Genomic DNA, 24,795 nt, shown 5'->3' on the forward strand with positions numbered 1-24,795 from the left:
ATTCGACCCCTCCATGAGAACATCACACCTTCGCCTCAGCCTGTGCCCTTCTTCTAGCTCCGAGCACCGCCTTGCCCACAGAGCTGGCATGCTCTCTCCCAATCTCCTTCGTAATCCACTCGCCAATATCCGCAACCTTATCCAGATCCACGCCCGTATCCATGCCCAGCGTCTCCATAAAGTAGACCACATCCTCCGTAGCCACATTCCCCGTCGCGCCCGGCGAGTACGGGCACCCGCCAAGACCGCCAACACTACAATCAAACGTCCTGATGCCGTGCTCCAGCGCGACAGCGATATTCACCAGCGCCTGACCATACGTATCATGGAAATGGAACGCAATGTCCTCATTCCTGACGCCCGCGGCCCGCAAGCAAACCAACAAATCCTTCGTCCTCGGCGCCGTGCCCATCCCCGTGGTATCCCCCAGCGCGATCTCATCCGCGCCCATCTCCAACAACTCGGTCGCGATCTGCGCCACCCGATGCGGGTCCACATCGTGCCCTTCGAACGGGCAGCCCAGCACAACCGAGATGTAAGCACGCACACGCAGCGACAGGCCGTGCGGGTTGCTCTCTTTCGCGGCCTGGATCACCTGACGGAAGGTGGCGAGCGACTCGGCGATGGAACAGTTGAGGTTCTTGCGGCTGAAGGATTCGGTTGCGGCGGCGAAGACGGCAAGCTCCACGGCGGGCTTGGAGGCGGTCGCATCGTCTGGGGATGTGGCGAAGGCAGAAGGGTTTTTAGCGAGGATGGAGAAGGCGTTGTCCAGGCCCTTTTGGTTGGGGACGAGGAAGGAGAAGGTCAGGGGTTTTGGGGAAGAGGGAGGGTTAATGAGGAGGTGTTGAAGGATGTCGGAGGACTTGTCCATCTGCGGTTTGGTTGTGTCTCTGTTAGCTATGGCCGATCCGACTCGATATCATCAAGCTCGTCAAGATAGTAGAACACATGCCTGTGGCACCCACTTCGGCGAGACAAACGCGCCAGCCTCAATGGTGCGCAACCCCGTCTGAGCCAGGCGGTTGATCAGCTCGATCTTGGTCTCCATCGGGATGGAGGTCTTCTCATTCTGCAAGCCATCGCGCGGGCCGACCTCGACCAGCTTGATGCGGTTGTCAAAGGCCGGTCGCTGCGGTTGTTGCTGCGGTTGTTGCTGCGGTTGTTGTGGTTGTTGCCCGGGAGTTGTAGACGCCGTCGCATAGCCGCGAGCTATGGGGATGGAGACGGAGCTGAAGGGCCGAGGTTGGCAGCGGCGCAGGAGCTGCCGCGAAGCAGCCAGTGCGAGCCGTGCCATTGTGGGCATGGACGTTTGTCACAAATATATTTCTGTATAGAATTATTAAGCTTCCGGGAGTTGCCTGTCAGTCAACTCCAATCCCTTAGAAAACGCGGGGGTCAAGAGGGGTCACCCGATCGATGCTGCAGCCGTCTTTGTCTCGGTCTTTGTTCAGGGAGCTGGTTGCCGGCTCCCGACAGCCGCCAGTATCAGTGACGTCGCCTACTGTCGGGCTTGGCGCCACGTGACCAGGGACCCTGCGCTTGGGACAGTTGCCAAGACCCGTGAGGGCACCGACCGGCAGGGTTCTGGTGGGTGATGGGCAAAGTTCGCCATAGATGAGGACAGGTGAATCGTGTAGCAAGCACTTGTTACGACAGTTGGTGAACAGCCAATCCAACTAGAGTCAAAGGAAAACAATAAAGATGTGTTTGCCTTGTGCATACACACCATGAAATAAGTTTTCTCGTGGCACCACGAAGTAGCAGTATAAGTTGGCCAAGCCCTACGCATCCCACACACACAACATTTAAGCTCCCTTACTCCCTGACTTCATGAGCAATGCCACGTATCTTCAACTCTTAACGGCGGTTAAACAGCTATAAAGAAAACATAGGCTAGCCCAATCAATCAGCCGGCCAAACGGCAATGTACCATAAGCAAAAAAAAAAATAAAAAAAAGAGTTTAAAACCAAACAGTGGGTATACTCCTCCACTCCACCAGCCCATGACAGAAACCTGTTCCATGAATTCCAATTCCCATTCCATCCATACCAAGTCTTGTCCCTCATTGCTCATACCGAAGCAACTATCCCTTCACCAGCCGTACCAGGCCTGCTCTGGTGATTCACATCAACGCCATTATTGATCTCATTAAAATCCTCCACTCCCTCCTGTTGAGCAGCCGCTGCCTCGGCCGCCGCCAACAACTCCAGTTCCTCCTGCGGGATGATACCGTTTATTCGCTCCCACACCTGCCGCCTAATCTGATCATCCTTCGCCTTGCGAGCCCTTTCTACTTCTTCAACACCGCCCGACTTCTTCAGTCTACCCTCTTCCACGAAGCTAATGAGTTCCTTCTTAAGCGGATTCTCCATTCGGCGTTCGAGCTCCTTCTGGCGCGCCTTCTCTGCACGTTCTATGGCTTCAAGACGGCTTGCATGATCCGGCTGTAGCGCACGCACCTCACCCAAGACACCTTCCTTGGCCGAGGCCGGGTCAATGAAGGCATTGTTACTGAACAACGGCTTGCCAAAAGCGCCCTGGCGAGGCACGATACTACCGTTGGGACCAGCGTCTTTCATTTGCTCTCTCGTGGCCTGCTCGACAAGCGAGAAAGTTTCCGAGGCCTTTTCGAGGTCGTCGCGGAGATCGATGATAAGTTCCTCGACCATGCGCAGTTCGTCGCGACCCTGGCACACATCCTCGAGTTCTTTCTCCCACACCTTGGTCCAGATCGGCTTCTCGCGCTTCATGAACTCCTCCATCTTGTTGAGTTCTTGAGTCAGCTGCGAGATATCACGCGCAACTGCCTCGAGCTGGCGTGGCAGCGGACGGACACCACGATGGACAACGTCCTTTCTCAGGTCCTCAACGGCATCCTGCAAGTCGTCGACCTTGTTGACCAGGCGGTCGCTGTCGGCATTGAGCCGTTTACGGCCGTTCATAACGTACGCACGACCCGAGTCGCCTTCCACGTTAGGCACCGAGAGCTTGGCAGCTGCAGCCTTGACGTTATTTGCCTTGGTGCGCAGAGCAGACATGGAAGCTTGTACCTCGGACTGGAAGTTGGAATATGTCTGCCGCAGCACAGCCAGATCGCGACGTAAGCTCTGAATCTCGTGAAGCTGGTTCGGGTTGAGTCGGCGGGTAGGAGAGCTGCTGGAGACCGATCCAGCCTGTTTGGGTGACTCAACAGGCGCCGCCACAATAGTCGGGGGTGCCGCAGCCAGGCGGGCTACGTCCTTAGCTGTCTCCTGCTGCCTTTCCGACACTCGCTGAATAGCGGCACCTTGGTCTTCAATATGCTGCTTCATCTCCTCTACCATCTTCTTAATCGAGCCGAAGCCCTCGTCAATGTGCTTTTTGACCTCATCCAAAGGCTCAACATTGAGCACCAGCACCGACCGATCTTTGATATCCGACAAATCTTCGAGCTCGTGCCGTACGCCCGATACGGGATCTTGAATATAAATCTCAGGCAGGTCGGCACCATTCTGCTGGGTATTCCAAGAAAACTTCTCGATGAAAGCAAGCTGCAGCCGACCGATCGACAACTCTTCATATCCCCCGGGGAGCACAAACTTCTTGACCTTCGACTTGTACTGGAGGAAAAGCGTCAGCTCTTTAGTAGAGCTTGGAGTCCCCGAGTAAGTGCTTGGCGGTTTCTCCGGAGTCCCAACTCGGGGTACTGCAGGGGATTGAGTCCGCGTCGGCGTAGCAGGCTTCTCACGCTCGTTGTCCTCCACGCCCACGCCTGTCGGTACCGCATCACCCGGCGGTCCTGTCAGTGTGGCGCTGAGTTTTGGCTTCTCGTCAAACTCCTGGCTTCCGGGCAATTCAGCCCTTCCGGCTGGGAGCTCCTCCGGTTCCTCTGACACGCGAGCTGGCACTCGGACTGGCGAGGTTTCAGGTGCCACCATTCGGGACTGACTCGATTGGTTGCGCTTATGACGAATGCTGTCCCTCGCCTGCATCGCGCGCATCGACTCTCTCACCTCGTTCCGACCACGGTTGGGTACGGGGGTCGTCTGGGGCGGCAGCATCGGAATACCCGGAGCCCCAGCGCCGAGATGCTTCGATATTTGGTAGGCAGAGTACCGCCGCGAGGCTCGCCGCTCGAGATCACCTCCTCTCTGGAGAGCCGCCAAAGCACTCTGTTGGCTCGCCTTCGGCGGTGGAGGAGGGGGTGGAAAGTTGTCGAGATTAGGCATGTCGGCTGCCGGGGGAGGAGGGGGTCCCGAGGGCATCGTGTCCTCTCCCGGATAAGGCGCAATGACCGGGATGTTCTGCATAGTGTTGCTGGACATGCTGGATTGCTCAGATGCGAGTGAGCCACGCGACTGGTCTCTTTGGGGCACGTAGCGCTGTCTCGTCGGTGAAGACACGGTGCGCTCCTCACGCTGGCCATATCCATCTTCGATGCCCTCATTCAGCATGTTCGTCAGGCCGGAGTTGACGCTGCCTGTTGTGCTCGAACTGGTTATCCGAGCAGGAGGGATTGGAGGGTTCGGTGATGCACTTGAATTGCCAGCATCGAGGGCACCGGGGGCACTCTGGGAGCTCTCCCGTTCTCGTTGCTGCCTTTGGCGCAACTTCGTCTGCTTCCTTTTGAGTCCATGCAACAGGTTGATGATGATATCCCGAATTTTTGGTAGGTACCGCTCTAGACTCTCAACGCTTGCTTCCTGACTAAGGGTGGCCTCCAAAATCGTCCTCAAAAGTTCAGGAACATTTCCGAGGTCAGAAACGTCCACGTTGATCGCTGTAAAAGCACGGCAAGCCATGTTGAATTCGTAACCGAGACGGACATAAACATCCGACACCTGGGTATCGGTGGCGTTTCCCCGGGACCACTGTGTGAGGGTTTCGAGTAGTTGCTTGGTGGCGACAAGCAGGTGCGTTACACTCTTTTCGATCTGAGATAGAGGAACTGAGCTGCCTCCTGATGACTTGGACATGTCAGTGATTTCATCACGAGCATTAAATATGAGCGGTGTCAGTGTTCCGGTAACATACGTTGGCACGACGGGTGCTCTCGCCTCTGTTCCCACTCCCCTCCCGTCCACTCACACTCCCTGAGCCTGCGGAGCTAGGCTGAACCTGGCGAGACGATGTGGATGAACGAGGGGCCACGGGGCGGTTCGTGCCGACTCCCATGCCCACGGCGGGGGAGATGGATCGTGGAGGGACAGCCGGGGGAGGGCCTGGATCAGCAGCGCCCGGCGAGCGACGCTGCGAGGGGCGCGAGGCGTTCATGTCCGGGCCTGTGTGCAGGCTGGGATAATGCAGCCGGGAATCGTCGACACGCAGTAGTAGCAGGTACGGAGCGCGTTCGTCTGCGATCGATCGATCGTCGCTGTCGAGTGTTTTCGTGTCCCTTGTCTTATCGTCGTGGCGCCCCAGTCCAATCAGAGCTGCTGGTGATAGTCTGTGTGAAGATTGCGGGATCGAACAGACGCTCGAGAGTAACGTAACTTCGGACGTGGGACGGAAATGACGCGGCTCCCCAACGGCAGACCGAGCGGCGTGCAAGCGGGCGAGTGTATGCTGAGCGATGAGCAATGAGCGAGAGATGTGTGCAGATATGTCTTGGTGATCGCCTGGTGATGCGTGGCTGCTGCTTTTGGTCGTCGTGAGCGGTCGGGTTGACACCAAAGCAGCAGGCAGGCAGCAGGACAGCACGGAAATCGCAGTTGGCGAGATGGGGATCGAAGGTCAAATGTGGATCAATGGAATGGATGGATCGAACCTGCTCGCACCTGGCGGGCGCTGGGCACAGCGCAAGTGGGCTCGCGAGTGGGTGCAGGTGCGAGGTGCAATGTGCGGGCAGCAAATTTGTGGAGCGCAGAGGGTTCCCGGTGGAGTTCACCTTGGGTTCTGTGGGGTCTCAGCTCCGTTCTGCGAGCTCTGGTTGGCAGCTCGTTGGGCTTGTGACGCTTGGCAAGGCCTGTCACCACCCGCTGCCAGTCGCTGCCAATCCCCACCGAGGACTCAGCGCGGCCTTGACCGATGCGCTTTCCCAAAATCGGTCAAGCCGCTCGGAACAAGCCTTGGCGGAAGGCTGGGGCCGGCTCACGGAACACGACCCCAGCACCATGTACTCATCAGGGGTGCTCTCTACAGAAAATCCGGGGGATGTGGATGACAACGTCATTCCATCTTGAACGGTGCTTGCTTATATCGCCATGGGGTATTCCGTATGCGTGTCATATAATGCTCCCTTATCTTCTGCCTTTGAGATTGGCTTATTTTTTCTGCGTTCTCGCATTCTTACATCTAACCATACTTTTTTTTAATCGTTCTGCCTAAGTTGGCTAAGCCAATATATTTTGTGTCGTGTCACGGAAGCTTCCATATTATCGCATCTCTCCGCTACCAGACAAATCTCGATTTTGTTTCGAAACAAACCTGGGGAACTGGTTTAACAAGGGCTTTGGTATCCACATGCTGGGATCCAAAAAGAAGGGTTGGTCTACGGTAGCATTGCATTGTCCTCGGGAAGATAACTTCGGTTGACCTCCAAGGATTTAAATAGGTCTGGCCTAGTACCAGTGTCTAGAGTCTAGAGATAAGGCATCGACATGACCCCTTGACTAGGTACTTTGCTTGCTGACTATCCAGGCTCTGTCGTTCGAATGTCGGCATTGACCCTCCCAGTGATCGGCAGGATCCAGGAGGCCCGGGAAACGCTCATTCTGGTCGTCGACTAACCAGAAGACGAGAGCTTAATCTCCCATCTGCTTGCTAATGGCACGGATGACGATGGCGTCTTATTAATTATCAAGTCGTCATTGTGGTTTGTTACTTCTGGCTACTGCATTTATTGAATTCTGACTACATCCGGTAACACGGATCATCAGTAGCAGCAACCACCCGCTTCGTCTTACAGCAGTGTCTCTTCTCAGTGGTGTCTCTATTTGTCGACACCCAATGGGAGATTTGTCATTCCGCACGTCATGATCCTAAGTCCGGGCAAGGAGTGTTGATCGTCATCACCAACTACGCATTTCTTTTGACTCGAGAGCCTCGTGTCCATTAATCTATCGTGCTTTGTCCAACCTTTGGAGAAATTCTGATGCTCTGTTTAAGGAACATGTCTCGGTCCTGTTGCCGGGCATTTCTTGATTGGCAGCCCGACTCAGGCACCATCCGTCAGATGATGTTGTTCACTTCGACGACATAAAGATTGCACTGTCGCTCATCTGGCCAGCCTATCCCGACTTTAGCTACCACTTTTGCCACACTTGTTCGTGGAAGGAGTTTTAGTCAGTCGGCAATCCCATAATCCACGTCTCGTTTTGGCCGAAGGGAATCAGCAATGAAGCTCAGCAAATCGCTCTTTTTCTCTACCCTCCTAGCCGGTTTCGCGGCAGCCAAAGGTCCAATTATGGAACTCGAAGGGAACTTCGATTTCGGCCATGACCACTCCCACGAGTCATACGGGCACAGCGGCGGTTACGGCTACGGCTACGGCAATGGTTACGGCAAGCCAGACGGTTCTTGGAACAACCCCTCATCTTCGAAGGATGTCCCCGCAGCAGCCAACTCCTACATCATTGAGGAACCTTCTGAAGCATCCTACTACCCGCAAACCACCTTCCCTCAGCCGACTGAAACCCCGAAGAGCGATTCGGACGATGGCAAGTATCCTCCGGTCGAGGACTACGGACAGTTTGAACCTACTCCTACCGGCTCTTTCTACTTTGAGGACAACGGGGAACCTACTCCAACTCCGGTTGCCAGCGTTTACGATGACAGCTATCCGGCGGCTCCCACATCACCGGGCTACCAATACAACCAGACATCTCTTCATCCAAGTGGTGGTCCTTATTCGGAGACTATCGTGAGTGCTGGTTCTGGGCGTGCCGGGCTTAAATTTGCTGTTACCCTTGCGGCTGCGGTTGCTGCTGGATTGGGGCTGCTGTAAGCGAGACAGTGCTTGGGATGACGGATGGGCGGCTGGAAATCGCCGAGTTGGTAGGCGCGAAAGGATAGTGATCCAAAAAGTGTGTGGGGTAGTCTATGTTTGAATAGGGGTGCAACGAGTGATGTATATGGCGATGTTCTACTGGTGACAATTTGGGAGCCGAGGTGGATGTGGATATTGCAGGAGGGTCTAGTGGGTAGTGTTAATATTGGCAGGCAGCTCGAAAAGCTGGCCGGCAGAGGTTGCCTGCCTGTGAATTAAATCATAAGTTTTGTTGGTTCGTGTTCTCACAGGGCTTGTCATAACGGTGGCTATTTGAAATGATCAGTAGAGTGTCAGACATAACGGCTTGAGTTGTTACCGAGGGAACCATGAAGCCAAGTGTCATAAGTAGAAGCAAGTAGAAGCAGGATCAATCAAATCCAGACAACACCGAATCGTGGTGCTCGAGCATTGCCATAGGGAGTATCATGAACACATATATTTGTCAGAAATAGGCTAGCTGTTACATATATAGGTATGAAAAGTGCTTTGTATTCGTGCTAATATCCTTGGCGAGTTGATGTGAATGATCAAGAACTACCATTCAGATCACTGTTGATGTCTCTGATCCCCCTGTGTATCTACCAGCATCATTGCACAACATCATAAGTGGTTTTCATCAATAGCAAAATTTGACTTGAGCTCAGACAAGTTTGCCAGAACTCATTCACTAGGGGGTTCAGAACACCATCAACAAGGGCTGACATCATGTTGCACTGGGAGCCATGCATACCATATACGGAGTATGACAACTTTAAACTTACCACACTTACATCAAGTTCTGATTTGGGAAGACCTGCAAGGGACTGGCAAGGCTTGATAATGTTGTCGCTAGCTGACATTAAAAAAAAAAAAAAGATGCATGCAGTTCGGCAAAGTTCAGAGCCACCAGCAAAAAAGGACTCACGAAGCCTGTGCATCAACACTGTCGCTTGGAAGCGAACTCACCGGTTGAGTCCCATGTCGATAATTTTAAAGCGACAAATCGTCTTTTTGGCTGATTGAGACACACATACCCTTGCCTTAGTAGGCAGTTAGACATGCTTTTGCTCACTCGTGGGGTGATTATATAACAGAAAGCAGGCCTGGCCACTGTTTAGCTGTGGACAGTTGTGGTTCCTGAGAATGTCAAAAGCAGCAAACAAAGCAAACTTCTGAAGAGCTTTGCGTTGACTGACTGCAGTAGGAGAGTTGGGTTGCAGACTCGGATGGTCGGAAACCACTTTGTTGTTGGTTGGAGCTTCAGGAGATGAGCTACAAGGTGCCAAGGCGAGTCACGTGCACGATGCTTTTGACAACCCACCTGTGCCAAGCCAGGCGGAGGGTTGTTGTCTACCCCGGATGTGCAAGCGGTCCGTCCCTGTGTCTCGTGGACGATTTTCTTCAAACTCTGGCAGTTTGGCTCTGGCCTAGAGGAGCAGTTTCATTGCCCTCTTCTGTCGGAACATCGCCGTCTTGCCAGAAGCCAGCAAGCCAAAGGCAAGGCTTTCTGGCCTTCATACGTGGGGTCATTTGTCTTTCGTTGTGTATTTTTTGTGCACCTCGAACCCCACGCTTTAACGGCTGGAGCGCCAGGTTATCTCGTTGGGCCTGGCTCTCTTGCTTCAACATCCTCGGGCACCTCTCTAGCCAGTCCGTAACTTTCGATTCCCGCTTCTCCACGCTTTTACATTTCCTCCCCTTTTGGAGATTTTTCAATCCCGTTTCAGTTTGTGAACTGGCTGCCCGAATCCCAACCGCCATCGCACCGGGCCGTCCAATTTCTCTGCAGTTCCCTGACCCAAACCCACAACACCTGTCACCTGTTCTGCAAGAACAGCCACGAAGACCTTACGAGATCGCGGCGCAGTCGTTTCTCTTTCGCTTGTCTGCCGCTCTGCGCCGTTTTCGGCCTCGTTCCTAGACATTCCCCCTCCACTCAAACACGCCCCACGAAATCGAACACGACCCCGCGATCCAGTTTGCAACAGCCCAAATCGACGGTCGACCGACAATCCTGCCCTGCCGACCTGCGAAAAAAAAAAAAAGAAGCGCTCGACATTAGGACCCTGCGCAGATACATTCTCGTCATCCCGGGAGCATTAATTGTGCAGAGCTGTTTGCAAGCAGCTCAGGCTTAGAACACAGGTGGCTGTCACAAGTCGATCAGTCGCCTCAGAATTGAGCAGCGCCGCACCTAGTCCAGTTACTTCTTGGGCAACCGACAAACGCACACCTGCAAATTGGACCAGCGCCACTGCCGCAGCAGACGGGTCTAGTCCAACTCCAGACACGGCGTACAGGGCGAGCAATAGCACACACTTTAGCTCAGGTTAGTCAACACAGCGAATGCCCACAAGCTTTCAAATGCGTTTTTATGCTCTATTTCTACAAGTGTTGAAGATAGTCTGGATTGTGGACGCTGATCGCATCCCATCAGTCAGTGCCCGGGCGCTGCTGCTGCCCTGCCTAATATTCTGTCTTCCCCCAGTCACAGTACACCAATCAGCGATCTGATTCGCCCAATTCGTACAAACCTGAACTCCTCAGGTCGCCTGCTTCCCGCACATCTTCCGCCGGCGGCACCCTCTTTCCCAAAGTTTCCAGTTTTCATCCCCATTCGCCAGTGCTCAGCTGCCGTGACCATTGCGACCCAGTGCCAACTGCCAGGTGCTTTGGCAGGCCACACTGGAATCAGAAGCCAAAACCATGGAAGACCGATCGTCAGCCTCAAAAACGGCTGCGAACCCGTCGCTCGCCTCGACACCCTCGTCGACTCCCACAAACAGCCGTCCCCTGTACAGCAGCAAGCTCGCGGCAGACCGATCAAAGCCCCAAGAGGGAACAGCCGCGCCCCCGTCTGCCAGGTGAGACAGTGTCCCTGACCCCAAGCATCCTGCATTTTGAGCAAACAGCAAGCCATTTCAGTTCTCTGCTTCTTTTCATGACAATTGTTGCTGTTATCTGTCTTCCCATCCCATGCTTCGGGCAACTGCCACAAGGCAGCCCAGCACACGCAGCATCAGAGCACACCAACACGCTGGCCATAGCTCTTCCCCAACTCTTCTGCCCTTCTCGTTCCCCTCCAAGCTAGCACTACCCTCTTGGTCGATGCTGCGGCCACCTCCCCCACCATAACCCAAGACCCGACATTAGTCCTGGTACCTCCATTCATCCATTACCTCTCCATCTCCATTTCGTCATCCCCCCTCCAGCCTAGTCCTACGAGCTGCGGCTTTACTTCTTTAACTTTTTTTCCTTCTACGCCCTCTTATTTTTTTCTTTCTTATTACTTTGATTCACTCGGATCGCAGCAGTCGCCAATCGCGCTCTGCGTCGCTGATTGCGCTGTTGCGACCGACTGACCCATTTGATTCGTCTCGACTGAGATCACGTAATTGCTGTGGATTCCAACTAACGCATCTCCTCCAGACAACCTCCTGTCCAGAAGGCCTGGACCTCCAACAGAAACCCCATCACTGGTCGGACTTCGGTCCCCCAGAATAAGCAGTCTGTGACGAGCTCCCTCCGCGAGGTCAGTATCTTTTCCTTCTCCCCCCCCCCACTGGACTTTATTTTTCACCGATTCCTGGTTCTTGTTGGCCGCCTGTCGATTGTGCGCCAGCTTTGGACATTGCGCAAGGCCTGGAGCCCTGCCTTGTCAATGCCCCTTCCTCACCTTCCATCCACGATCTCATGCTCTGTTTCTCTGAATGTGTGGTTGACTCTCTTTCTCCTTTACAGGGTCAGCGAGTTCGTATTGTCCTCCACAACGGAGCCGAATTCGAGGGTATTTATAACAACGGTCCTGATCCGACCAGCTGCCGCCTCACGATGGTGCAGCAGAAGAAGCTCCCCAATTCTTCCGACGCCGCGAACGGGCCCAACAGGAGAGAACAGTCCACAATGACGTTTCAGCGGAAGGATATCGCGGAGGCTCGCGTTGTCCCCGGAAACGTCAACAAGAGCGATGGGAGGGCCACAAATGGTACGCGATCTCTGTGATGGATCTTGCTAATTAACAGATGGACTGACGACTTCGTCTTCCTAGGTAACCGCAACTCTTTCCGACCTGATTCTGCCATTGCCAATCCACGCTTTGGTAATGAACGCCAGTTGAAGCCCTGGGTTCCCGAGGGTGGTTTCCCCTCCGATCTCGACGCTCCTCTGGAAAAGTCGACGAGCTCTGGTCACTGGGACCAGTTCGCCGAAAACGAGCGCCTGTTCGGAATCAAGACCGACTATGATGAGAACATTTATACGACCGCCATCGATAAAAACCATCCTCAGTACAAAGAACGGCTTGCGGCTGCCGAAAAGAAGGCTCGCGAAATTGAGCGCAGCGCTCCTGTTACAGCCCACCATGCCGAGGAGCGCATCATGGACTATGTTGGCGGCGACGATCACGATGAAGAAGCCAAGTAAGCTACTTCTTATCCAACCTTGACAGCATCGTGCTGACGTCTTTCCAGATACAGCAGTGTTCAGCGTCAGCAGGACTTCCCGCCGCTGACAAGCCGGGAGAACAAATATACGCCCCCTGCGAAGCGTGCGCCGACGGGCCAGCCTACTGTTAAGGGTGCTCCCATGGACCCTGCAATTATTGCCTCTGCCCTCAAGACTACCAGCAGCAGCTCGACACCCAAGCCGCAACTCCCGACTAGACCAGCTGAGCAACCCAAGCCCGCCGAACAGCCCAAGCCAGTCGAGCAGCCAAAGCCCGCCCCTCCTGCCACGGAGAAGCCGGCCGAGAAGCCGGCCGCGCCAGCCGCCGAGACACCCGCGGGGCCTAAACCGAGCAGTCCTGCCCCTGCTGAGACTAAGGCCCCCGAAACTACCGCGTCAGCTCCTAAGCCTAGCGATAGCAAGCCTTCCGAATCCAAGCCTGCCGAGACCAAGGATGCAGCAGCCTCCACCGCTGCTAAGCCTGCTGCTCCTACGACGACGGCTGCGACCACTACGACCTCAACTGCGTCTACATCGGCTGCAGCTCCCATTCGTCCTTCGGCGGCCACTGCTCGTGTTGCTTCCCAAGCCAAGGTCTCGACTCTTCCCACTGCCACCACTATTGAGCGTGAAGTGCTCTCCTCTTTCAGAACATTCGCGTCCAGCCAGAGGTACTTGCATGAGAAGGTCAGGAGCGCCAAGGCCAAGGTCGACAAGGAGGTCAGGTTGTCTGAGCTGAAGAAGTTCGCGGAGAACTTCAAGCTGTCGACCCCGGTTCCCAAAGATCTAGTTCCTATCATTGCGAAGGATCCTGTCAAGCAGAAGCAGATACAGGAGAAGGCCCTTCAAGACGCCGCAGAGGCCCGCCAGAGAAGGGAGCAGGCCTTAAGGGAGAAGGAAGCCCAGTTGGCAAAGGAGAAAGAGGCCAAGGCTCAGGCCGAACAGCAGGCCACCGCTACTACCTCTGCCACTCCCGCCCCTGCTACTACTGCTACTGCTGATGCTCGTGCCCCTGCGCGCCCAGCTGGCCCGCAGCAATCGGGTTCAACCATGGGCTTGTCGGGTCGTCACCCTGGTGCTCGGTCCTCTTACAGCGCTCAGCCTCACTACCAGTATAATAGGAATGGTCGTCCGGCTCCTCATCTCGGTGGCCAGGCGGCTCAGACGGGCAACTTAGCCCAGCGCCTGCGCAACGTTGAGCAGCAGAAGATGCAGCATCCGCATATGGCCCAGCATCCTCCTCCGGAGATGCGTCTTCCCCCCACCGGCCCGGCCAACATCGATCCCAACTATGGCCGCCGTATTAGCGGTGTGCCCCCAACCTATCTGGGCCCCAAGCTGAACCCGAATAGTCACGAGTTTCGCCCGAATGCGTTCGCTGCCCCATTCAACCCTGCCATTCCCAGCCAAGGCTCGAGCCCCCGTTCGTCGGTTAACAACGTTGCCGAGGTGGCACCCATTCCTGCTCCGCCTGCCAAGGGCCCGCTCGTCCGCCGCAAGACCAAGGCAGTTGATATCAAGAAGTGCTACATTTTGTCGCACATCGAGACTATCCAGCCTCCTCAGGGTCGCAACTGGGATGAGAACGACGGTCTGCGGCCCTCTTACGAAACGATTCCCACTTGGCGCCAGCTTCAGGACGAGTCGACTGAGGCTCCCGATTCAACAATGCGCCTTACCTTCAATGAATACTTTGAGAAGCAGCCTCTTCCCAACGCGGCTGTTGCCACGCCGAATCCCGGCCATGTCATGCCTCAGATGCCGCATCAGCACCAGCTGCCGTACCACCTACAACATGGCGCGCAGAACCTGGTTCCAAGGCAGTCTCCTCACCTGGTGCCAATGCAGATGCATGCTGGTCAGCACGGTCACGTTCCCCACGTGCCGTTTACTGCCCCTGACGACCACCGAATGATGCATTCCAACTCGGCACAGTCGTTTGCTTCGCCTAGGATGGGTCAGGTCCCCATTGCTTACCCACCGGCAATGCAAGCTCCTGCCCAGATCCCCTATGGGCAACCGGTCATGCAGCCCTATGTCACTCCTGCTCCCCAGATGGGTCAGTTCCGCAGCTTCTCTCACAACCCTCAGTTTATCCCCCAGCAACCCCATCATATGGCGGCTCCCATGATGGTTCAGCCGCAGTTCATCTCTGCACCCAACGGTATGGTGGCAGCCGGTCCTATGTACCCCGGTGCCCACCCGCAGTTCATTCCTGCTGGCGCAGTTCCGCCGCAGCCGATTCCGGTATCTAACGGGTTCCCCAGCCCCGGCCGTCCGGCGGCTCCCATGATGGTCCCTCAGGGTTCCCATCAGGGGACTCCTGCCGGCCAAGCCGTCTACGGTATGAGCCCTGCTATGCCATACCAACAGCCGGTATACACAAGCCAGCAACCTCAGGGCAAGTTCTCGGGCCAGCGCCCTCAGTGAACAGACCCAACGCAACATGAAAACACAAATGACATTTGGCCAAGGTCATGCCAAAAGGCTTTTGCCTACGAGTCACATGAATATTTTTTTTTGAGCTTTTGCTCGCCTTTTTTTTTCCCTCACACCTACCAACCTCTTGTCTGCTCTTGTCTCATTTGAGACTCTACTGTCCACAACAAACATATTCGAAGTCGAGAATAACTTTGCGAGCCAAGCAATACACGGTCTGGGCTCTATCGAAAGGATAAGTGTGTGGAGGAATGCTGGAGCGCAGGATTAACATAACTATCTAGCGACTTACTTGACCCGATTACAGACGACAACATATGGGGCACACGATGCCACTACGCAAAAACATCTGGTCCACCGTCATTGACCAGTCCCCCCTAGACCTTGAGTGCTCAATTATGGTGTCCTGGTGTGTTGATAACCAGTTATCCTTCCACATAAGGGCGAGGGTGATCATCTGATACTTGATCGGGAAATGAGTGCCCTGGACAGTGGATATGGTAGTAGACAACCGCGCCTACATTCCGTCGAGTTGAGCAATGATAAAGGGGGGAGGAAATAATTTCGATGACTCTTTTTACGGTGTAGAACGAGAGAAATGGAACAAAACAATGAAGGTTATATTGGTTGGTTGTCGAGCGAGGAGGAGGAGGAGATGTTCGGGCAGGGTGGTGGGTGAGGGTAAGGAATAAACAAAAAGCATGGAAAGACATGACATGACGCTAGTGCATGGCAAGGCAATGCAAATGGCATGAAACGACGTGGACGACGTGGCAATGGCATGCATGTTTGAGAGATGGTGGATTGAGAGAGTTGAAAGTCGAGTGAAGTGAAGTGAGTGGTGAGGCAAATATTGATTCACGGAATCACTGAGTATGATGGACCTTGACTGCTTGTGACTGCTCTACTACCGTTAAGGTGATGCTGCTGCCATGCTGTATTCGGTAGATCTAAAGCCACATTGTTGGACTGCTCTGACCAGCGAAGTGCAGCGAACGAAGGAGTTTCGTCCCTTGAAGTTTCCTCAAATATTACTCGACTCGTCGCCGTTTTTCCGCCTGTGGAAGTGCGGCACTGTAACGATGATCGGGATGGAATGAGCATGGACAATTTGATCAGTGACTATAGGAAAGGCAGGTAAATTCCTTATTCAGACAAAGAAGGTCTTTTGACCGAGTCTATCTGTAACCTGGTGTCGTAACACCACCACATACTTAGGCTCTGGCAGATGTCTATCGTTTGAAGAAAGTAGATAAAGCTTGCCATCAACCTGGGTGGTTGGCAAGGTAGGATAGCGGCAACCTTACATCCCACGAAGGCTACTCCTTTCACTTTCCCCATGGACATCATATCATCATATGCAGATGATCTTGATGTTGTCAAACCTATGCTGCTTGAGCTAGGTAGGTTTAGGATCAGCTGGAAGATTAGGAACTTTGGAAGCCAACGAAGCCATCTTAGCCTATGAGCTACCTGCTGTAGGTATGCCGTAGCCGGGAGGTAGGTCGTGTCGCTCTAACAGGCGGATGGACGGATGAAGGATTGGGAAGTGCGCTGTGCACCATGCGGTGCCGAGCCGTATGGGTCCTACCACCCTACCTAGCTAGGTGTAGTTTGGGGGGAGTTGACTTCGGACCCTGGTGTGTAGTGCTTAGGGAAAGGTACGTCACCAGGCAGCGAGGCGAGGTCAGAGCAGAGAGTCATGTAGTTGCGAAATGTCTGTTAAGAAGTATCCTCTTCCCTGATCCCCGGAGGGGGCTGTTTTACTCTCTGTACGGTGACCATGGTCTTCCTAGGTACGTAAAAAGCCACTCAGACCAAGACCGAGACAGACCGACCGACCTGCCGATTGACCGATTGAGGGGTAGACTGGCAAAAAAGCCGTACATAGAAGAGTCTGGCCAGCCTGCCGGCTGGTTCACCAACAAGGCTGTGAGTGCGAGTGCGAAGTCGCTGAAAGGGATCCAGAGGTTTGAAACACGCGTCGTACTGGGGGTGGAAGGCCCCCCTGATCGACATGTACGGTAACCCATGCCGACAGTGCCGAGAACGATAGCGATACTAACAAGTCTTGTGTTATAACACAGCTAAAAATTGTTAAGGACCCTAATCGAAGAATCCTTGTCACCACGGCCAACCTCTCCGCCAGCGAAACTGCACCGCCCTCTGATGTGCAGTCCTGATCATTTAACGGATCGCGGGGTCTGCCTGCTGATCTGCTTGTCGGGCCCAGCTTTTCGCAACTTTCCACGCGTTCCTTGATGGAGACCAAGACAGTAGACTCAGATAATGGTAGGGAACCTTGTCAAAGGTCGAGGTCAAACATCGAGGTTAGGGTGTCATTCGATCTTGTGTGGCTGAGATCTGAGTGTGGAGATCGTGCTTTTGGTTGCGTCGTCATTGACACCAAACGATATGGTGACATAGGTAGTGGCCGAGCCGCCGCTATGTGCTCAATGACCTAGTCGAACATCTTCCGACTGGCGAGGCACACCGCCGAAAATTCGGCACTTCGCTGCGAACGCGCAGTACGTGTGGGAAGTGGTTGCAGAGAAGTTAAGCGAAGGCAAAGCGGAACCTCATTAGTCATGAGGATCGGGGAGAGATCTATACTAGTGTACAGACACAAACATCACGTACGAGGTATGTTCCGGAAGCAATCGGTAAGGTAGGGCTTAGCTGTCGATCTTATGGAGCCTCTTATTCCATGCTTGTAGGTATGGGTCATCCAGCCATTCAGCCACATGGCTTTTGCCGTAGTTGATATTGGAGATTTGCCGGGCCGTTTACGGTAGTGGTGGTCATACCAATGATATGTGGGCGAGGTAGTATGATAACAGATTTATCCTGATGGTGTGCATCCATTCATGGAAGTTGGATGGACGGATGGTTTTTTTTTTTCGACAGGATGACATAGATAAGGATGTTTCCTTTGAGTTGGATCTTTGGATAGTCCAATGACCAGGACTCGATGAAAAAATCATTGAAGAGGAGTCGGGGAAACAGAAGAAACATCCTGTTTTCCTCCTTTGCTGTGCTAGCACACCTACCGTTGACTTGCACACTTAGACGCCATCTAAAAGCTCTATGAAGAACAATCAAACTGGATCGGACTCTAATTTTCATTTTTTTTTTCTCTCATGTCTAACAGCAGTTGGAACCATCTCGAGCTCCATAAGCCCTCCAGGCTTACCATCACACCGATCCCTCACCGAATGACGGGCCATCCCTTCCGACAATCACTTCTGCAAGCACACCTTTTCCCCCCCCCCCCTTTCCCCCTCCTCCCTCCCCCTCTCCCTTCTTTTCAACCCCTCTTCTCTGCACGTTGACAGGAGGTGCTGAAAAGGAGGGGCAATACATTCACTTATACCACGTATCTGCATGCAGCAAGGAGGTAGGTACCCGTCCGTGCTATACATTAGCGCCTACACCACATATTGGATAAGGTTTGTTACTACTGGTCGAGGAGAAGCAAAGCGGTTTCGTTGGTGGTTTATGCTTGCCGCACTCCTCCCATCGGAGGGAGCGGGAGGTGATGAGGGGATTCCCAGATAAATTTTTCCTACTTCCCCTCACCCACAGACTCTTACCTTTTAGGGGGGGAGAGAGAAGGGGGCAAGGTCTCACAGAAAGAACTTCCCTCCCCCTCCCTTTTCGATGCCTATTGCTTGCTTGCTGGTTTGCTTTCTTGTGCGCGCCAACATCTGTGTGTGAGTGCAAGCTTCACGAGTTCATCGCATGAGAGGAGGGAAGAACTTTTTTTTTTTTTGCCACTCGTCATACTGTCATCCCATTCATCTGATTTTCTATGGTGTGCCTGCCTGACCTGATGGGTTACCCCTTTTGCCATCCTTCAGGCATCGTAGCCTATAAAATTCCGCCTTGCTAAGGTAAGCAGGACTTACATGCCAAACTGGGTTGCCATTCTTGGCGATAAGGTAGCATCAAAGCCCGTAGCGCTGCGTTTGACGTTTCTTTTCGTTCGGCTCCTATTGCCGTTTTGTTGATGAGGAGTGTCAACGCAACGTTGTATAGAATTTGCACTTTTTACCCCGCGCAAAGCATCTCCACAGGAGGTAGGTAGTATCGTAGACCAGAGTTGTAGTAGTAAATGGGTTGCATCTCTAAAATAGACTCGAGAGTGGCGTAAGTTTACCTAAGAGTACCAGGTGTGACCGAGCATTGATGGCGAGTGAGCTTGGATGTCGAGCGGAGGAAATGGTCCTAGGAGGAGCGCTTCATGAAGCTTTATTGCTCCCACAATGGCCGGACTGCTGCACCACTGTACATTGGCCGGCGGCCGGGATATTAGGTATGATCTAGGATTGGACGTTTGATAGTGGCAAATTCCTTGCCGTTGTGCAACGGGAATCTTTTTTGAGTGTTTTTCATTTCCAAGACTCTTGCGTGATTGACCACCGACCCGACCAGCTCATCAAGCGCAACCGAAACAGCAACTGCCGGCGTCGACTTCCTCACCCGACCGGGGCCCTACTGGCTGCTGATGATGAGCTGTGAAAATTGTAGGTTACTTTTGCCGTTTGAAGTTGGTGGGGACAAGAAATTCATTCATCATTGTCCACGTTTTCTCTCTCTGTGCACTACAAGTTAGCCGCGACGTTGATCCAGAGACAGAAAAGTGGAATGGAAAGAGCGGAGCTGACGCTCGAGATGATCGCCAAGTGATCCGCGCGGCTGGTGGCCGTCGATCCAGCTGGTTGCGTGATGGCGACTGGCTGGTTGACAGCTGGCAGGGAATATCCCGAGAGTGCTTCAAAGGATTCACAGCCAAGGCATTCTTTTCTTCATTAATGAGGTTTGTCTTTTTTTTTTTTTTTCCTTCTCTTCTTTCAGCTTCCATTCGGCGGGTCCGTTTCGGGCCATCCAGGGCTGACTTGAGGTCAGAGTACGTAATCAGTAATGCGCTTTCCTGGCGCTGTGCTGAACTTGGGGCGAGGGATACGAGGGCTGCTGGGTCGGATGTTGGCGGCGCTTGTGTGACGAATGGAAAGCCAGATAGATGTAAAAAACCCCAGGTCTCTGGGAAGAGCTGCCGCAAAACTAGTGTGCCAGTTTGTTTCAGAAAACCCTAACCCTCTCTTACTCGGGCAGCTCGCTTGCCAGGTAGGGTGTGTACTGTAAGCCGCATGAAAAAATGGGTGCGGAAAGAGGCAACTCAGAGGCGCAGCAAACCTTTTTATGGCAGAGCGACGATCCGAGAGGATAAGCTCTTCATGCGTTTCTACGTTTCTAAGTTTCCATGCTTTCTGGGCTATTTTTGTAAAGGAATTAATTTAGTTTTCCTGCATGCAGATGACAACCGGCGGGTATGGGTAAGGTGTGAAAAGATGCCATTTCTGGAAAAAGAAAAGAAAATCAAGGAACGCCTGATGCAGCATATGCAAGACGGTTTTGGACAAGTTTACATCACAAATCTATTTTGGAGTTTTTCTGTAGTGTATGGACGCTTTCCCGGTGGGTGGTTAGTCGTGCAGCGGGCGGCCGCCTACCAAAGGGCCCAGATGTGGGACGGATGAAACCAGGAGCCAGGTACAAGCCAAGCACACGTAGGCCAACCCCATCACTCGTCGAGATGTTGAAGCCAGCGCCGCAGTACGCTTGCGCTCTGACAGAATACCAGAAGCATCTTCTTGGTACGGTGTCTGCGATGGGGAGCAATGATTGGAAGCCAGCCGCTGCTGTCCTGTCTCTCGCTCTCAATCTAGAACTTTGCTTGGCCAACAAAAAAAAAGGTGCGAGCGCGCGCTGGGAGAAAGACACAGCAGGTGCGTAAAGTGAGACAGATCGGGAGCTTGCAGGCCGTGTGACAAGATCCAGGCCTGCAAAGACCCAAGGGTGCTTTCACCTCCCATGCCCTTCTCATCGTTCGGACATCAGGCGAACGACCGGGCGAGGACGAGCCCACAGCCGGTCAATGGCCCAGCCGACGAGCCAGGTCGGACAGAATCTCGCCGTGAGATCGTAGAAATGGCAGGCGAGTGGACACAAGTCCGAGAGAGTGGAGAGGCAGCTCGGCCTTTTCCAGACCGGGGCCCAGCGCGAGGGAAAGGGGGCTGTGTTTCAAGTTCATGCGTGCGGACCAGTCGCACGCGTGCGACCGTTTCTTCCCCAGGATCTGATCCCTGACCACGGACAGCGCTCCCACCACTCCGTACCCGCCAAGCCAGGCACCTCCGTGGTGTGATTGGCTGCCTGTCAACGCTGGGCGCTGGCTGCCCTCGCACATGCCGTCGTCTGGTTTTTCTCCTTCCTTTCCCTTTCTGGCGTTGGACTGCTGGCGTTCCTCTCGATCTTATCGGAGCCATGGCCGATGAACAGAATGTTCTGACAAACGTCCAGATCCACAGCAAAGTGCCGGCGGGCGGCGAAGGGGCACTACGGATGCTGACTGGCCACGATTGGCAAGCCACGATGGTCCTGTCACCTGTTGCCCGTCACATCAGCGAGGCCTTTTGTTATTGAGTCGCAGGAGCCGCTCTCACGTCGGGGAAACTGTGTCCAGCTGTCCAACCAAGTGGGAAAAATGCTGAAGTGTAGAATATGGGAATGAAAGGGGTCCCTGTTCGCGGCAGCGAGTCCGGCCACACAGCTGACTGCCAAAAGCGCCGTGGGCTGTTCTCTCAGACGACACTATGCCTCAGATATTAATCGATAGCGTGTACAAGTCATTTTTTTTCTGCTATCCAGACGAGTGCTGGCAATCCCGTGGCTATCATGTATGCTCTTTGCTCACCGTGTCGGTCAGCCTAATCAGGGAGGGGGAGCCTGCTGGACATGAGGGCCGCGAAATATGATGAGGGACGAGCGGGGCCACAAGGTGAGGGGCAGAGGGGGCCCACCGCAATGGGTCGCATGCCCCTGTCAAACCCCCCTTGTCCGACCCCCGCCCACTTGGGACGAAGGGACGGTTCCACATGGTCCCACTAACCCGCTGTCTCCACTGGTCCCTGACGATAACGCCAGCCAGTCAGCCAGCGGAGCATGGAGGGGGGAGTGGACGCCGAAACAGGCGTGAGGGCTGCCATGCGCACAGCAGAGCCCCCGTCCAATCGTTGTAACGACAGGCTGGAGAGAAGAAACAGCGAGCATAAAGATGGCTCAGTCCGCCCTCTGTGTGCCATCGCTCCAAGTCCTCTCTCACACACACACTCTCTCCTCACCCACGGCGTCGCGCCTCGTCTTTCCTTGAGATCTGGATTCTTGGAAATCCTGACAGTCCTTCCAGCGTCTTGCAATTCCCTCTTGCATTCAAAAGCGCACCACCCTCCTTCTCTTCACTGCCAACTCCAGCTGTGTTTTTTTTTTTTTAACTGTCGTGACAACGGGCACAGCACCTTGAACCTTTACCTCAGTCTGAGTCTCGGTCGACCACAACCATAACGGCCTTGTGTGACTTTGACTGACATACTTTCTTTCTTTGTTCATTGTTCTTTTTCACACTCGACCCGAGTGCCACCTTTTGTGTGAGCCTGGTGCTTCGATTGTCTCCTGTCCACGCCCTATCATTGTTCGTCCCGGCGGCGCCCGATAGGGAAATTAGTCAACAAGGTCGACAATACCGACACTACCACTGACTGCAAAGGTGCCTGCACTCTGTGAATAGCCTGCGAACAGCTCGTTGCCTACGGCAGCACAACAGTTCCCCCCCGGTCACAAAGAGACCCATTCATTCCTTCTCCGCGACCTGCGATTGCGACTCTCAACGCGAGCAGTGCTCGACTTCGCTTCACTTTCATAAATTCACTTTGACCGCCTGGTCTGCGCTTTTGAACTTCGCTCTCTTTTGCAGCTTTTCCCAAACAAAAACAACCACAACAACACTGCCTATCCGGCTCTGAGTGCGCGACTGCCAAAAAAAAAAGAGTCAAAAAGGCAAAAATGCTCTCCAACATCTTCACCACCGGCGCTCTTGTCGCCCTTCTCGCCGGCTCCCAGCTGGCCTCGGCCCACATGGAGATCCGCTACCCTCCGCCGTTCCGCTCCAAGTTCAACAAGTTCGCCACGGACATCGACTACACAAACACCGCTCCCCTCGCCGCCGACGGCTCCAACTACCCCTGCAAGGGCTACCATGTCGACATGGGCACTGCTGCTGGCGAGGTCGTCGACACTTGGGCCCCTGGTGCCCGCGTCAACTTCACCGTCGAGGGCTCTGCTCCCCATGGCGGCGGCTCGTGCCAGGTCAGCTTGAGCTACGACGGCGGCAAGACCTTCACTGTCATCCACTCCATCATCGGCGACTGCCCCAACTCCAAGTTCTACGAGTACAACATCCCTGACGATGCTCCCGAGGGTGTCGCCATCTGGGCCTGGACCTGGAACAACCAGATCGGCAACCGCGAGCAGTATATGAACTGCGCTGCCGTCCGCATCAGCCGCAGCGCCGCCAAGCGCGATGTCCCTGTCGTCGCCAAGTCGGTCGAGGAGCAGCCCAAGAAGGAGGCCAAGCGGGCTTCGGTCCCCTTCTCCTCCCGTCCTCCCGTCTTCATCGCTAACATCGGCAACGGCTGCGTCGTCCCCGAGGGTATCGACGTCGAGTATCCCAACCCCGGCCCGGACGTCGTCGTCAACCCCGGCCACCTCGGCAAGCCCCAGGGCAACTGCGGCGCTCCTGCTGCCGCCCCGGCTCCCATCCCGGACCCGACCCCGGCCCCGGCCCCGACCCCGACCCCGACTGGCCTGCCTGGCGGCGTCTTCGTGACTGTCTCCCCCAGCTCCTCCAGCCAAGTCGTTGAGCAGCCCGTGACCACCTCCGTCGTCGAGAACAACACCCCTACCCCGGCCCCGACTACCCTGATCACCACCACTGCTGTCCCGACCCCGACCCCGGCCCCGACCGAGATCGCTACCCCTGCCCCTACCCCCGGCTCTGGCTCCGGCTCCGGCTCCGGCTCTGGCAACACCAACGGCGGGTCGGGCTCTGCCTACGCCGTCGGTGCGGCCTGCACCAACGAGGGCGCCTGGAACTGCGTTAACGGCGGCACGGCCTTCCAGCGCTGCGCTTCGGGCCGCTGGTCCGCAGTCATCAGCATGGCGGCTGGTACGAAGTGCGTTGCGGGAGAGAGCAGCGCTCTTGCTTTCTCTGTGAAGAGGGATGGTGAGAAGGTTAAGCCTAGGTTCAGGGGTGGTGCTAAGATGATTCTGGCTTAAGGGATAAACGATGGACAGGATAGAGGGGAGTGAAAAATGGTCTGTGGGATGGTTTGGATGAAGGATTAGTTGGTACGACTGTGTCGGTGTCTGACTGGTCTCGAATTTTGATCGGAACACAGATCCATTGATTGGTGGACACTTGGATTCGATTCGTGGCTATGTGTTTTTAGTATCCACCCATTTTTTTTCCCTACTCTTCACTTCTCTCAGAGAACCCCAAACAAAGACTTCGGGCAACAACTGGCAACATGGATGGATGGGACACATACTTGGACGGATGTAAACGGCATTCAGGAGTTCTTCGTTTTCTTATCATTGAGAAAATACCCCTTTGGGCTCGGTTCAGCATCATGCATCACTGCTGGGTTTGCATGATAGGGTCGGGTCGACTTGAGATTTCGCCTTCTGGTTTGTTTTTTTTTTTTTTCACTCGCTTATATCAGTACATATCAATAACATATCCCGAAGATGAAAGCTTTGAGGGTGTTTTGATGCATAAGGCCACAGTAGAGTGGTTTTCATGATGATGACCGACTTTGTGATGTGCGTGTCTTTGTGGCATAACAGTAGGGTATGTATGATATATACCTAGAGAAACAATGAGCTTGCTTTGGTTTATTAGAAAGACCTGTTATGAAAACTACCCGTGATATGCCTACCTATGGAAAGGTTCCTGTGATTCAAACATACCAAAACATCAACTGTCTGGAGTATACAACTAGCCTAACGACGTACCTAGTAATAGATGAAACCATATGCACTTAACGACGAAACTTCCTACATGTCA

The 24,795-nt window shown here is 54.2% G+C and overlaps 5 protein-coding genes across 5 annotated transcripts; 3 read left to right on the top strand and 2 right to left on the bottom strand.

Moving 5' to 3' along the window:
* Window positions 1-22: 22 nt before the first annotated feature.
* Window positions 23-1,294, bottom strand: CTHT_0015700 (uncharacterized protein; the record flags this gene model as incomplete). The annotated part of the gene is made up of 2 exons (XM_006692010.1): window positions 23-871; window positions 947-1,294. 2 exons carry the CDS (start codon window positions 1,292-1,294, stop codon window positions 23-25), a joined length of 1,197 nt encoding a protein of 398 aa, XP_006692073.1.
* An 85-nt stretch (window positions 1,295-1,379) lies between these two features.
* On the bottom strand, window positions 1,380-5,254 carry CTHT_0015710 (uncharacterized protein; the record flags this gene model as incomplete). The annotated part of the gene is made up of 3 exons (XM_006692011.1): window positions 1,380-1,676; window positions 2,077-4,947; window positions 5,015-5,254. 3 exons carry the CDS (start codon window positions 5,252-5,254, stop codon window positions 1,380-1,382), a joined length of 3,408 nt encoding a protein of 1,135 aa, XP_006692074.1.
* Window positions 5,255-7,316: 2,062 nt separating this feature from the next.
* Window positions 7,317-7,925, top strand: CTHT_0015720 (uncharacterized protein; the record flags this gene model as incomplete). Its single annotated transcript, XM_006692012.1, has 1 exon — window positions 7,317-7,925. One exon carries the CDS (start codon window positions 7,317-7,319, stop codon window positions 7,923-7,925), a length of 609 nt encoding a protein of 202 aa, XP_006692075.1.
* A 2,730-nt stretch (window positions 7,926-10,655) lies between these two features.
* CTHT_0015730 (uncharacterized protein) lies at window positions 10,656-14,822 on the top strand (the record flags this gene model as incomplete). The annotated part of the gene is made up of 5 exons (XM_006692013.1): window positions 10,656-10,813; window positions 11,379-11,481; window positions 11,691-11,934; window positions 11,998-12,367; window positions 12,419-14,822. 5 exons carry the CDS (start codon window positions 10,656-10,658, stop codon window positions 14,820-14,822), a joined length of 3,279 nt encoding a protein of 1,092 aa, XP_006692076.1.
* Window positions 14,823-22,733: 7,911 nt separating this feature from the next.
* CTHT_0015740 (uncharacterized protein) lies at window positions 22,734-24,005 on the top strand (the record flags this gene model as incomplete). Its single annotated transcript, XM_006692014.1, has 1 exon — window positions 22,734-24,005. One exon carries the CDS (start codon window positions 22,734-22,736, stop codon window positions 24,003-24,005), a length of 1,272 nt encoding a protein of 423 aa, XP_006692077.1.
* Window positions 24,006-24,795: the final 790 nt, after the last annotated feature.

The sequence above is a fragment of the Thermochaetoides thermophila genome (genome assembly GCF_000221225.1).
Source record: "Thermochaetoides thermophila DSM 1495 unplaced genomic scaffold scf7180000011814, whole genome shotgun sequence".
Classification (NCBI taxonomy): Eukaryota; Fungi; Ascomycota; class Sordariomycetes; order Sordariales; family Chaetomiaceae; genus Thermochaetoides; species Thermochaetoides thermophila.